The sequence below is a fragment of the Drosophila grimshawi genome, unplaced genomic scaffold (genome assembly GCF_018153295.1).
Source record: "Drosophila grimshawi isolate 15287-2541.00 unplaced genomic scaffold, ASM1815329v1 contig_311, whole genome shotgun sequence".
NCBI lineage: Eukaryota > Metazoa > Arthropoda > Insecta > Diptera > Drosophilidae > Drosophila > Drosophila grimshawi.
Window position 1 is genome coordinate 23256175 of NW_025063098.1, and position 12249 is coordinate 23268423.

The following is a 12249-nucleotide window of genomic DNA, read 5'->3' on the forward strand; positions in this document are numbered from 1 at the left end:
CATTTCTGCAGTTGCAGTTTGCAGTTTTAGGATTAGTTCTGACCTGGCAGGCGCCGAGCTTGTTCGATGCGGCGGAGGTGAATGCAATGAAACGGATGTCATGGAATCGTTAGTGCCGGGTCGGCTAGTGCTGCTGTTCGCCTGCACCACGGCTGGTGCTGTGCTCATGGGACAGACGCGAGGAGCCGGCACAGCAGCTAGAGTCGCACTGGCCACCTTGGACGTTGTTGCGATTGCGGCGACTGGTGGCTTGGGTGGTGTATTAACGGCCTCCAGCGTGGTGCTGGTAGAGAAAGTGATTTTTCTAATTAGAGCGGAGATAATGGAAATAGCAGTCGAACCCAAACTCAGGACTTACTTCGACTTGAGGGATTTATCCCGATCGAGTGAGACATTCGATATGGATGCTTTCAAGCTGGCGCTGCTGCAGGTTGATGTCTCGCGTGGCGGTGCCGTTGCTGGTGGCGTCATCTGATCCATAGCGGCCAGTTCCTCGGGCGTAAACTGGTCAGGATTACTGACACGGGGCTTGTGCGGAGCACTGCCAATGCGAAAGGTTGGACTAAACTCGGAAGGTGATTCCCGATTATTGTTGGCGCTGCTGCTGTTCACCAACGAACCGCGCGAGATTTGCAAGTCCTCCAAAAACTCCTCAGTGTCCAGAATGAGCGAACCGAAGATGTCGCTGGGCGAGCGCATAAAAACGTGTCCAGTGGAATTGGAGCGCGATTCTCGTCGTCTATTTTGCTCTAAATATGGGCCACCACCAGCGCCGCTGCGCACTGGCGAGTTCGCGATACTCCGCCGTGCCACATCCTTGAAGGTAACCGGCGAATAGATGCGACTGTTGCGCTCATCGCTGGCTGACGCGGCAGATGCAGTTGTTACAGCAAGTGCTCCAGGTGCATGATGTGCCAATGTCGTTGCCGCAACCAGGGCACCACTGGCACCAAGCACCACACCCGACATGGCCGCCGGCGGCGTTGGCTGCTCCGCTGTTGATGGTGCTGTGGGCGGTTGTGACTTGGGCGTTGGTAAAGTGGCCTTTGGCATGGGTGTCAGCGTCGGTCCAGCGGACATAGGATGCAGACTGCCTGTTAGCTGCAGTGGCAAGCGATTCTCACGCTCCTCCAACCAGTAGGTCTTCATGGTGCCTTTGCCCTTGACGTCGATCTCGCCACGCTCGATTATTCGATAGTTGGGTCCAATTAGCACCTTAGTCGACTCAGATATGTGCACTTTCATGGCAATGCTAGTGGACTCCATTCTGGAGGCGGTATTTACGCTATCGCCAAACAGGCAATAACGCGGCATCTTCAGACCCACAATGCCAGCAACAACCGCGCCCGAATGAACGCCGACACCTGCCCCAAAAATAATTTAATTTAATTTTTTTTAATATATATGGTTTTTGTTCACAGTTAGGAGCGATTCATTATTATATGAATTATAAATTTTAAATTTCTGACTTACGCATTCGCAAATGTTGTCCCGTGGAGGGATCTTTTAAATCGGTTATGGCATCAATCATATCCAGCGCCATATCACAGACTCTCTCGGCATGATTCGCATCCTTGTCGGGTGCGCCAGCCACCACCATGTAGGCATCGCCAATTGTTTCCACTTTATAGACGGAATTTCGCTCGGTGAGTGTATCAAATATGGAGTACATTGCATTCAGCATGGATACCACCTCCATTGGGGTAATTCTACTACAAATCTCAGTAAACGTGACAATGTCCGAAAATAAAATTGAGACACTGTCGAACATCTGTGAGGTAATTGCAGAAAATATACATTAGACAGATGTATATGACAGATGACTTTTCAAATTTAACACCCACCTCACAGGTGTCTATTGGATTTTCTCCGCGTCTCAAACGGTCCGCAACCTGCTTGGGTATCATCTGATACAGGAGCTCATCAGTGCGTCTCATTTCCTCGTCTAGCTTACGCATAGACTCCTCGAGTTTCTTTGATTTTTGTTGCTCCTGATCCAGCGCAAGTTTCAGCTCCACGGATTGTTGTGTGCCCGCCAGCATGAGATCTCTGCTAAAATCGTGCATGGACAGATCGTTGATGTAGAGACCAGTTGTGATCAGTGACGTCAAATCGGGCATAACTGGAGTGCCCAGGAACATGATCATGCGCCAGTTTTCCATGTATACCATTTGACCTAAACAATAATTGATTGAAATGTAAATACAATATAATAAAATGTAATCTAGCATTGTTCGAATAATTGATATATTGTTGCATTTGAAATGTTATATTTTACCTTTCAACCTGAGGGACTTCTCCGGTTCGCTGCCATCGTCGTGCAGCAGCAAGTCCTCATTTTGTGCATCAATACGCTCTGTTACCGGATCGACGGTGACCAGCTCGAATATGTTGTTGGTACGATTAAGTATCTAATGCATAGATTTCATTAGTAAAACATAATTATACAAAATACAAGAACATGTCAAATCAAGAACAGAGCACGTACAGTTTGAAACTTGAATGCAATTAGCGGGCGCACCAAATCAAACCAGGCTGTTATCCTCTTGCCTAATAGCTCCGGCAATATGACCATCAAAGAGTTGCCAATGCTCCGCACCACCATATCAGCACTGCAAATAAGGGAGGGCAGATGTAACTAAGGCCCCAGGCATTAAGGCATTAATAATGTTCACTCGCTTACCCAAACACTATGCAAAATGGGAATATTTCGAATAGGACGTGCGCACTGATGGGCAAATGTTTCTCCTCACGTGTCATGGCCAGCGAGGCGAGGGTGAAGGCACGGTTATCGAATGTCAGCTGAAAGGTCACGTGCACAGTATCGAATAGAATCTCCTCGCGTACCAGCTCAATGTGCATCTCCTTGTGATAGAAGTAGCGTGCCACCTCACGTATCTGTCCCATTGTGTAGTACACAAAGCCACGCCTCTTGGACCGATAGTGCAGCGTCAGGCCCTGCTTCGTCTCGTTCTCACAAATGAAACTGGGGGCACGCATACGGGGATATGAGAACTTCAGATACTCATGCAGATTATCCAGACCGTTCAGAAAATCACGCATATGCCGACCCAGTACAGAGAGGACGCGATCGTAGCCATACTGACCCACAAAGCCAACAAAGTAGACCCCCAAGCGATCCATAAACTCACGTTCCGAGACGCCCAGCACCTGTTAAAATTAAGAAGAAGAAGAAGCATACAATCATATTTATTTATTCAGAAACGAAATTTCACTCACCGTTTGAGACTTCTTGGCCAGCTTTTGCAGCAGATTCTCGGGATACACCTGATGCACACTAAATGATGGCGCATCGATGCCCGCCTGACGTCTGATATCCTCCCATTTCTCCTCGCCGTAGACGGACTTGATATACTCCGATAGATTCTCCAACAGCAGCCCATACATGTTGCCAATGATTTGGATTTATCTATCGTATGAAGTTCTTAGCTTCGATTAAATGGGTATATTGTGTAACATTGCTGTGTATTGCAATGATTTTCACCTGTTCAATAAATGTTGAAGTAAAACAAATCATGTAACACGTGTTATTTTAATAATAAATATTTATATATATATTTTATTATATATAATTTTAAAAAATGTAAAATTTTGTATAAATACAATACACACCACATTCATACGAGAACATAAATTATTAAACTGAACCACAACTGATCGCAAAGTCCTCCAAATAGTCTTATTCAATTCCCAACCCACTGTTTAGCAGCAACACCAACAAAGATTCCTAAGAATTTTTACGCTTTGTATGTTTCATTGATTTGTTTTATCTTATTTAACATACTTTTTACATATGATTTATTTATTGCTTCGCTTTCGATGAGTCTGTTAGTATATTATATACATATAATTCGAAATTCAATTTATGGTCAGCACCGTGTGGCTTTAATTTTCATGGATAACTGTGCTCATTTCGGCCAAACCCCCAAAGGCAAACTGGCAATGGCAATGTTGACATTTGTGCAATGCGCCAGACATTAATCGCCTAGCCTGGCGCACAATAGCGCGTGCGACGAGGCGTTAATCCAACCCAAAGCTAAATCAGTTCAATTTTTATTTTGTTGCCTTTGGGAAAAAAATGTCAATAGATTGGCTTGCCTTTTGATGCGAACTTTTCATCAGTCCCCATCATCACCACTTTTGGTTTAAATCAACACTGGGGATGCCAATCTTTAGAAAATTTTTGATTATTTGACAACAAATGTGAACTTTTCAATTGGAATGGCGCGTTTTCAATTATAGTACATTTTAATATATTTTAATGCTTTATATTGAAAATAGAAAAAATTGCTTAAAGATTTAATAAGTTTGATTAGCATATTAACAATTTTTGCTTCTATTAAGTTTAAAAAAATTACCCATATTCTTGCCAGAAAATTAAATGAATATTGCGTATTATAATAGAAGTTAACACAAAATAAAGAAGTTAACTGTAAATTATATTTTGCTGGTGCAGAATTTTTCCACAAAATAAAAATTAAAAATAAAAACAGATTTTAAGTATTTTATGTATTGCGTTGCCTGGTTAGTTCATTTTATTTATATGTTTGTGCCATATTGTCCATATGTCTTTTACATGACATTGAGCAACACATGACCTTCATTTAATAATATTTGTTTACCTTCTGTTTAGAAGATACATTAAGGTTTATTGTCATATAAGAGGGCTGCAAGATAATTGTGTTTTATTAGGTTTTAACTCTTCACTCTCACACAGAGTGCATCTGGCATTCTACTAAGAGCCGCTATGAGTTACTAGCATATTGAATTATGAAAGCTGCAGTAGATAACGAAGTTAGCATGCATAAAATGCAATTAAATGACTTCAAGTTTAATTCTACTGGGCGAGAGTCTAGCTACTGAGAATATAAGGCATACGCAGCGTATGCCGATGAATTTTATGTCGTTTGACAGAAGAAGAACAATTCCACAAGTTGTGGAATGGTTTTTAGCAGCAAACCATTTTAAGTTAATTTGAGCTTAGGTCGGACAGACGGCTTGCTCCAGTTTCCATGCACTTTTTATTGCCTGTGTAAGTGTCTGTTAATTGAGCCAAGTCAATTTATCTATACATAGCCAACAATTAAATGTAAATGCGCAGGACAATTGCTATTTATACTGTGGCATGCTTTGGCAATCTGTGCCATACCTTGCCCTCAAATCAACGCTAATTCAATTGCATTCAAAGGCACCTGCACCCGTAGCGAGTACCCAAGTAATTGAGAGGCATTCAAAGTGGCACTGCCTTAGGGAATTCTTGGATCAAACATGCATAATAAACAGCTGCGACTGCATCGCGACATATGTTGTTATTCCTGTTGCAATCAGTTACATATGGTCGTGTCAATTGGAAGTCATATGTAAGCCATTCTAAGCTGTAAATTGAGTTAGATGTGGCCCTAGCTAGCTGTTCAAGGCTGCTGTTGCTTACAATCAGCTGTAAATTACGTTGCCTCGAAGTGCATTCTCGCATAAATGATGAGGCTAAAGTTAAATTGAAAGTGTCATGCTGAAGGTGAATTCAGAACTAACGCAAATTGAACGTCACTTGCATAACGAGCTACACATCAATATTTTGATTAAATGAAAACAATTTCGCAACAGAAAAATATTTTTACTGACCAAGGAAAATAAGAAAAAATAAGTAAATGCTTTCCGCAATATGCTGAGCAGCTTTTAAAACTCGAAGCTCAAACAGCAAATACTAATATGGCAAATGAATCCATTACTCTCACTTTGCGTGGATTTATTTACGGTTTATTGCCATTTGTTTTGTCATAAACATATTTCATTGTATTCTTAATGGTTATCCGCACTCACACCACCAACTTTTCCATTCATAAATTTGTCGCATAAAAAATGCCATGCCAAATATGCCGAATGTAAGTCTGAAAGATCCTAAATCATAAATTTATGGAAAATCAAGCATTTGCATTTTTCTCGCGCGTTTTACTTCATTGCATTTTGCTTGAATTGGTTGGGAATTATGTTAAATAAAGCTGAACTTTAGGATTAAATTGATATGCTTTGAACTCTGTGATATGGCGTGGTGCGTTTGCTCTTTTCTTCTAAAAACATTTTGTATTTATATTAAATTAAATTTTTTTCCGCCTTAAATTTAATTGCCCATAAGATTTCATATAAACAAAAACACAAACCCTTGACGTCAGCCAGATAAAAAAATAAGAACAACTTTTTCGTTTTCATGTTTTCGAAAATGTATTTGGGATACTAGATAAAAAGAGGCTAGCCTTGAATATTCGTGATATTAGATAATAGAAAGAAAAGAAAGAAAAAATGAAATACAACGTATTTATAAAACAATGATGTTCGAACTACTATATAAGAGAGAGACAATATGAAAAATTCAAATGCTTATTTAGACGTTGTACAAGCAAAAATTAGACAAAGTTGTCAACACAACATTGTACAGCTCTAAAGACAATATAAATTAAACAACAACTTTCAGTTTCGACCGCCCCACCATTTGGCCTTCAGCACACAAAAACCCTCAAAATAAATAATAATAATAACACTTGTCCCAAACAGATCAAAATATTGTCCAAAATGGTGTCCTCTGCTTCAGCTCTACAGCATTAATAGTATATTTTTATTTCATTTTTGATGTCTCGTTTTTATCGGCCAATTACGTCGGGGCGTTTCTTCATGAATGGAATGCTCATCGGATATACATTCGCATACCATAAACATAGCTGTGTGCATGTGTATTTATTTTTTACTTTTTGCGCGTTTAAATCGCCAAAATAATAAACAGGATGTGATGTGCGCTGTTTAGTGACGTCAGTACCCTATTGATAGGGTGATGATAGGGTGCTTATAGCAATAACTGTTGCAGGAAGTGGTCGCAGGCGAAAGGAAGTGCACTTGCTCTCATGTGGAGAGCTCTATTTGATAATTTCTATAGATATTAAAATTTCCAGTGTGTTTGTTCAAATGTCTAACAACAATTAAAATCTGAACTTATTTTTCGCTATACTTTTTGCCAAAATACTTAAGCTAATATGGAAAATAATAAGCTATAATCCCCATAGAGGCTAAACAAGCCGCAACAAGCTGTCAGCAACAGTGTTTCAAAACCAATAAAAAATTACGATGAACACCGCAAAATTCTTAGCGAAATGCCAAAATGGATTTTTGAAAATGTAAACGAAATGCCAAAATATCAAAAGAGATGTTAACCAATAAAATGTTCTTGTCTGAATTATTGCGCTGCGTGTTATCATCAATCATCTCGTTCTGACTACATATATCAAAAGGGTGCTCGGCAACTGCAGTCTGCATTCAAAGTGGGCTTCTAGTTTTGGGCGCTGCACAATGTGACCTTAATGTCCTTGACCGTTGTGTAAATCGCTAGAATAATGTGCAAATCTGTCATGTCCATCGACATTGAGTGATGAAGTGCTAAGAGGTGTAAATTGTTTTACAGATTTTGACAGGTCCGTCTAAAGATAAAGATAAAGATAGTCAAGGGTTACTTCGTTGAAGACACTCTGGTTGATAATTCAAGCTTAAAAAATTACAGCTTACGCTGTTGTTTACATTTACTGGTGTATTTGTCTCATCCAACATGTTTTCCAGCATCCAAAAAAGTTCACGTCATATGCAAAATTAAGGCGAAAACATTCCCGGCTGCCGTAAATTCGAAATGAATTTATAAACAAATGGAAAAAACAACGAAATGACTGAAACACAAATAAATTATTGAAGCCAACACCTACTGGCAATGAGAAAATATACTTATGTACAAGATAGCTTATGTACCGCCTTATGTACACTGTTTCACGCATTTGTCTTATTATGAGGCAAATAATTAATTTTCAAGTTCATTTGCGTGGGTAACGCCGAGAGCTTAGCGCAATGATATACCATTTGCAATGTCCCTAGCAGGGCATTGGATATATATATATATATATATATATATATATATATATATATATATATACATATATATTTGTGTATGTATGCCGCTCGAGTAGATACTGAGAGAAACACATACGAACCGAGAGTTGAGAATACATACATGCATATATTTATTTTTATATTTTGAGAAAATGTATTTGAACACTTTTGCGCTTTGAAGGTGGATGCTATATGTTAAGGTTAAGTATACATATATGAGCGATGCTATATGAACAAGCATAGCATATAGGCTATATGGAGCGACGAGAGCTTTTTGTATTTGCGGAACGGGCAAATTATTTAAATCTATTTATTTTTTATCTAATATTTGTTTGCTCTTATTTTTGAATCGCCTTAATATAATGGCCATAACCAGGCATTAGCATGAGCTGCCAAATGTATGACTCAAAATATTTATTTTATTTGTACTGATTTTTTTTTCTAGACAAGTAAAAGAACGTAATATTGAAAATTGCTCATACGCTGCGTTGTCTTTGTGTGATTTTGATTTGCAGTCTTGTTGCTTTTCATTTTGCTTGACACTCAAATAAATACGTAAAATTTATTTAGCGATTAATTAAAACTCAAGTGTTGCAAATCTAAAAGCATATAAATGGAAATTGTTGCTTACATTACTGCATAGTATGCACCAATATAATTAATATAAATGTTTAATACTATATAATTGCTGCTGTCTGTTTAGCTGCCAGTGTGGCATATTTTCGATATTTAATGGCAGCATCAACATGCAGATAGAGAGAGAAAAAATAATTACCTTAATAATTGACCCCATTTCTTAAGATGCCACACAACTTTTGCATGAGTACCTCACATGCGTATATATATAATTTATGATACATTTTCGTATTTGGACTGCTTACAATATTGTCTGGCACTGGGTGCAAATATTTAAAATTTTAATACCCTGAATCCATTTAAAATGGGTAAAAGGGTATATTGAAGTTTTGCAAAAGTACATAAAAACTAAAAGGAAGCATCTCTGATTCCATAAAGCATTTATTATGTATCAGAATTAGCTTTTCTGTAGACATATTTCACAATTTTTTTTTTTAAATATCGAAAACTTATTATATGCAAAGTATTTGGTTCAGAGTATTTCATAGTCGATATTTGTCTCTAAGTCATTTTTACTTATTATATATATATATATTATATTATATATATATATCTCATGCCTTAAGTTAAGCTTAGCTAAATCATGCCTGTGAAATTTTCGTAAACGTTCCTAAATTAATAATTTTTGCTAATGACTTCAGGGCCACGCCTGCCGGTCAACCACTTGGGAATTGTAACTGCAAGCTCATCTTAGCAGAATCTTGGCATGCGACTTGCCTTTTAACAGCATTAAGTAAATAAAGATTGTGTGGCAGATAGCTTAAATAAGATGAAAGAGGATTGTGTTGGAGGTAGCTTCATTAAATTGTTTAATTAAAATGTGGTTTTTTATGTAAACTGCCAACTATGTTAAGAAATGTTTCAGGAATGTTCGGTTTTTCACATCTTATTTAACAGAAAAAGATTTTTAAGTGATTTCAAAAGAAGACCAAGCATTCATTGATACATCGTAAGGAACAAAAGTGCTTGAATCAAGTAGGCTATACTACAATAAGATTTTTTAAATTTAGAATTTTCTAAATAGCAGAAAAGGTTTCCAATACGACAACAAAAACTTCAACCATTAATTCATAATTTTATAAAGGAGCTACATATTTCGCCAGACATTTTCAGAAGGGATATGGCTCTTGAAGAAATTTGCGGCCTACATAGAATACTCAAGGGGGACAATGCGAATGAATCATATGAAGTAAGTGTCCTGAATAAGGAGAACAACATCTTCCAAAATCCGTATTCACATAATGCACCACGCAACCCGAATTTTGAGAAACGTATTAGGAATCACGGGACTACCACATTGGGATTTAAATACCAGGGTGGCATCATTCTGAGCGCTGAGTCACGTGTCACAAATGAAGAAAGCATTTCTTCGACGAGCATGGAGAAAATCATAGTGGTGCACAAGAATATATTGGGCACCTTTGCCGGATGTGCCGGCGACTGCGCCTTCTGGTGTCGAGCCCTAACCAGAGAGTGCCGCCTTTTCGAACTCAACTATGGACATTGCATGCCGGTGATTATTGCCTCGAAGATGATGAGTAATATGATGTACAGATTCAGGGACCTCGAACTCTACATGGGCATGATGTTAGCTGGCTACGATCCCGTTGATGGGGCTAAGCTTATCTATGTTGATTCCGAGGGCTCCCACGAAGAGGTTAATTGCCATGTTGTTGGCAGTGGCGAAGTGTATGCTTCGGGGCTCATCAAGAGATTCTACAAATGGGATTTGGGAAATGATGAGGCGTACAATCTGGCCCTAAATGTCATTCATAATGCTTCCCAAATGGATTGGCACACGGGTGGACCAATTAGTCTTTATCATATGCGGCAGGATGGCTGGTCATGTGTGACCAAAAAAACTCCCCAGGAACTGAATGAGATATTTGCTGATCAGGCTAACTATCCTTATAGTGGTTTTAAATCTGAAAATCTGGTTCAGCTATGATTTACAAGGGGTACAAAGTGTATCATCATGTTACCCAATTGTAAATAACAGTTTGCAATCGTCATATTTTTAAATAAAAGCAGCTATAATGCCATTTAAAGACTTTGTTCTAAGCCATTCACACTTGGCAATTAAATGAACATCAAAGTAATTAAATTACTTTCAGTTTTACATTTTTCGTTGCTGTTTTCCTTTTTTCGGTAATGCAATGAAAAAAAAAACAAAACCAAATTGATTTGCCAATGCTCAGAAAATGTGCCAGAAAGTAAAAGTTTAAGCGATTTTTAGGTTCATTTAGGTGAACTTAATTCGATTTGCCAAAAGAAATCTCTGCCAGGTATTTCCCAATAGTTCTTTGTGATTTGCTCTGCACTTGCAGACATTGTCAAGTTCAAGACCAAAAATTACGTCTAGCCAATTTGTACTTTTTTTTTTAAGGGTAAACAAGTTTTTTCGTCTTATGTAAGATAAACAAACAAAGTCAAATGAGCGTCCGTTGCAGTTGCAACAACGAAAATTGATTTTTGTTTAGAACATAAACAGGACAGAATATATATTTGGTAAAGTTTCTAACGAAAAATAAACAAATTTCGCGATGTAAATTTAAAAGGTAAAATTGCATTTGCGCAGCTCAGATAACAACAATTTAAATAAAATCATTTGTTGGCCTTCAACGCGCACACCAATGGATGTAGCCATAATAGTGATCTGCCCTCTAGCACAGATTATCCATCCACCCACGTTCAATTTCCCTACCGCCATGTTGATTTTAAATTGTGTACATTTTCCGGAATCTGTTTATCTTTTATGTTAAAATTATGGCTTTAGTTTATGCATGAGTGCTATTTGTTTATTTATCATTGACCAATGCACACGTAGCCATCGGTTTGGGCGTTCAAATCTGGTTTTTAATTCACACGAACAGGTGCAAATTGGATTTACAAATCATATGCACTCATGCAAATATTACAGAAATAATATTAAATTGGAATAGCATAAATTTGCAAGGAATTCCATTTAAGACAATCTGAACGTCATTAGCCAATCCATCTCTACTATTTCCGGTTTAAAGTTTAATGCTTTCATTAGGAAAAGAGTTATCAAATTTATCAATAACATCAATTATACCCACTAATTCAATATATTTACATTTAAACAGGTAAATCATTAAATAAATATATACTGGCTATATTATTAGCACATAAATATATTTCAGTATGCAATCAACGTTTGTAAATACTTTTTATAGCAAACTAATGGGAGTAATGCCTACTGTCAAATGTTCTACCGAAAAGATTTCTCTCATCTCTCTTGTAGATATGAAAAAATGTAACTTCGCTTTATGAATTAAGTTGACTCATGCATGATAACAGCCCCATTGCATTTACTTTTGTGTATCTCATCAGAATTTTCAATATCATGCATGAGTTAATTTAATTCATCAAATTGGTCGAATATATTATACATCTACTTATATTTTTTGTAGTCTGTAAATTATTCCGAGTTGAAATTAAAAATGATTTATAATTTAAAAGATAGAAGGTCAATGCACAATTCAATACCACAATTGACGCATTCAGATAATGTATGTCTTAAATGAGTTGGTAACATTAATTGTCCAGAGGCCAAAAAAAAAGTATGAATAAATATGAATGGGACAGAGTTTTAAAAACAAGAATATATATCACGAAACCAGAATAAATTTGTACAAAAAAAAAACAAAA

At 37.6% G+C, this 12249-nt stretch overlaps 2 protein-coding genes across 2 annotated transcripts in view; one reads left to right on the forward strand and one right to left on the reverse strand.

Annotated features, from left to right (window-relative positions):
• LOC6568382 (soluble guanylate cyclase 88E) overlaps positions 1 to 12249 on the reverse strand; it is a 44616-nt gene that overhangs the window by 843 nt on the left and 31524 nt on the right. Inside the window, exons 4-11 of the mRNA XM_001994678.3 lie at positions 3241 to 3505; positions 2684 to 3171; positions 2489 to 2612; positions 2279 to 2411; positions 1845 to 2176; positions 1474 to 1771; positions 359 to 1364; positions 44 to 283 (exon numbers count right to left, since the gene is read on the reverse strand). Coding sequence (XP_001994714.1) covers positions 44 to 283; positions 359 to 1364; positions 1474 to 1771; positions 1845 to 2176; positions 2279 to 2411; positions 2489 to 2612; positions 2684 to 3171; positions 3241 to 3408 — 2789 coding nt within the window. The 5' untranslated portion in view covers positions 3409 to 3505. The remainder of the gene's footprint in view (positions 1 to 43; positions 284 to 358; positions 1365 to 1473; positions 1772 to 1844; positions 2177 to 2278; positions 2412 to 2488; positions 2613 to 2683; positions 3172 to 3240; positions 3506 to 12249) is intronic.
• Positions 9698 to 10525, forward strand: LOC6568381 (proteasome subunit beta type-5). Its single transcript, XM_001994677.1, has one exon. It carries the CDS (start codon positions 9698 to 9700, stop codon positions 10523 to 10525), a length of 828 nt encoding a protein of 275 aa, XP_001994713.1.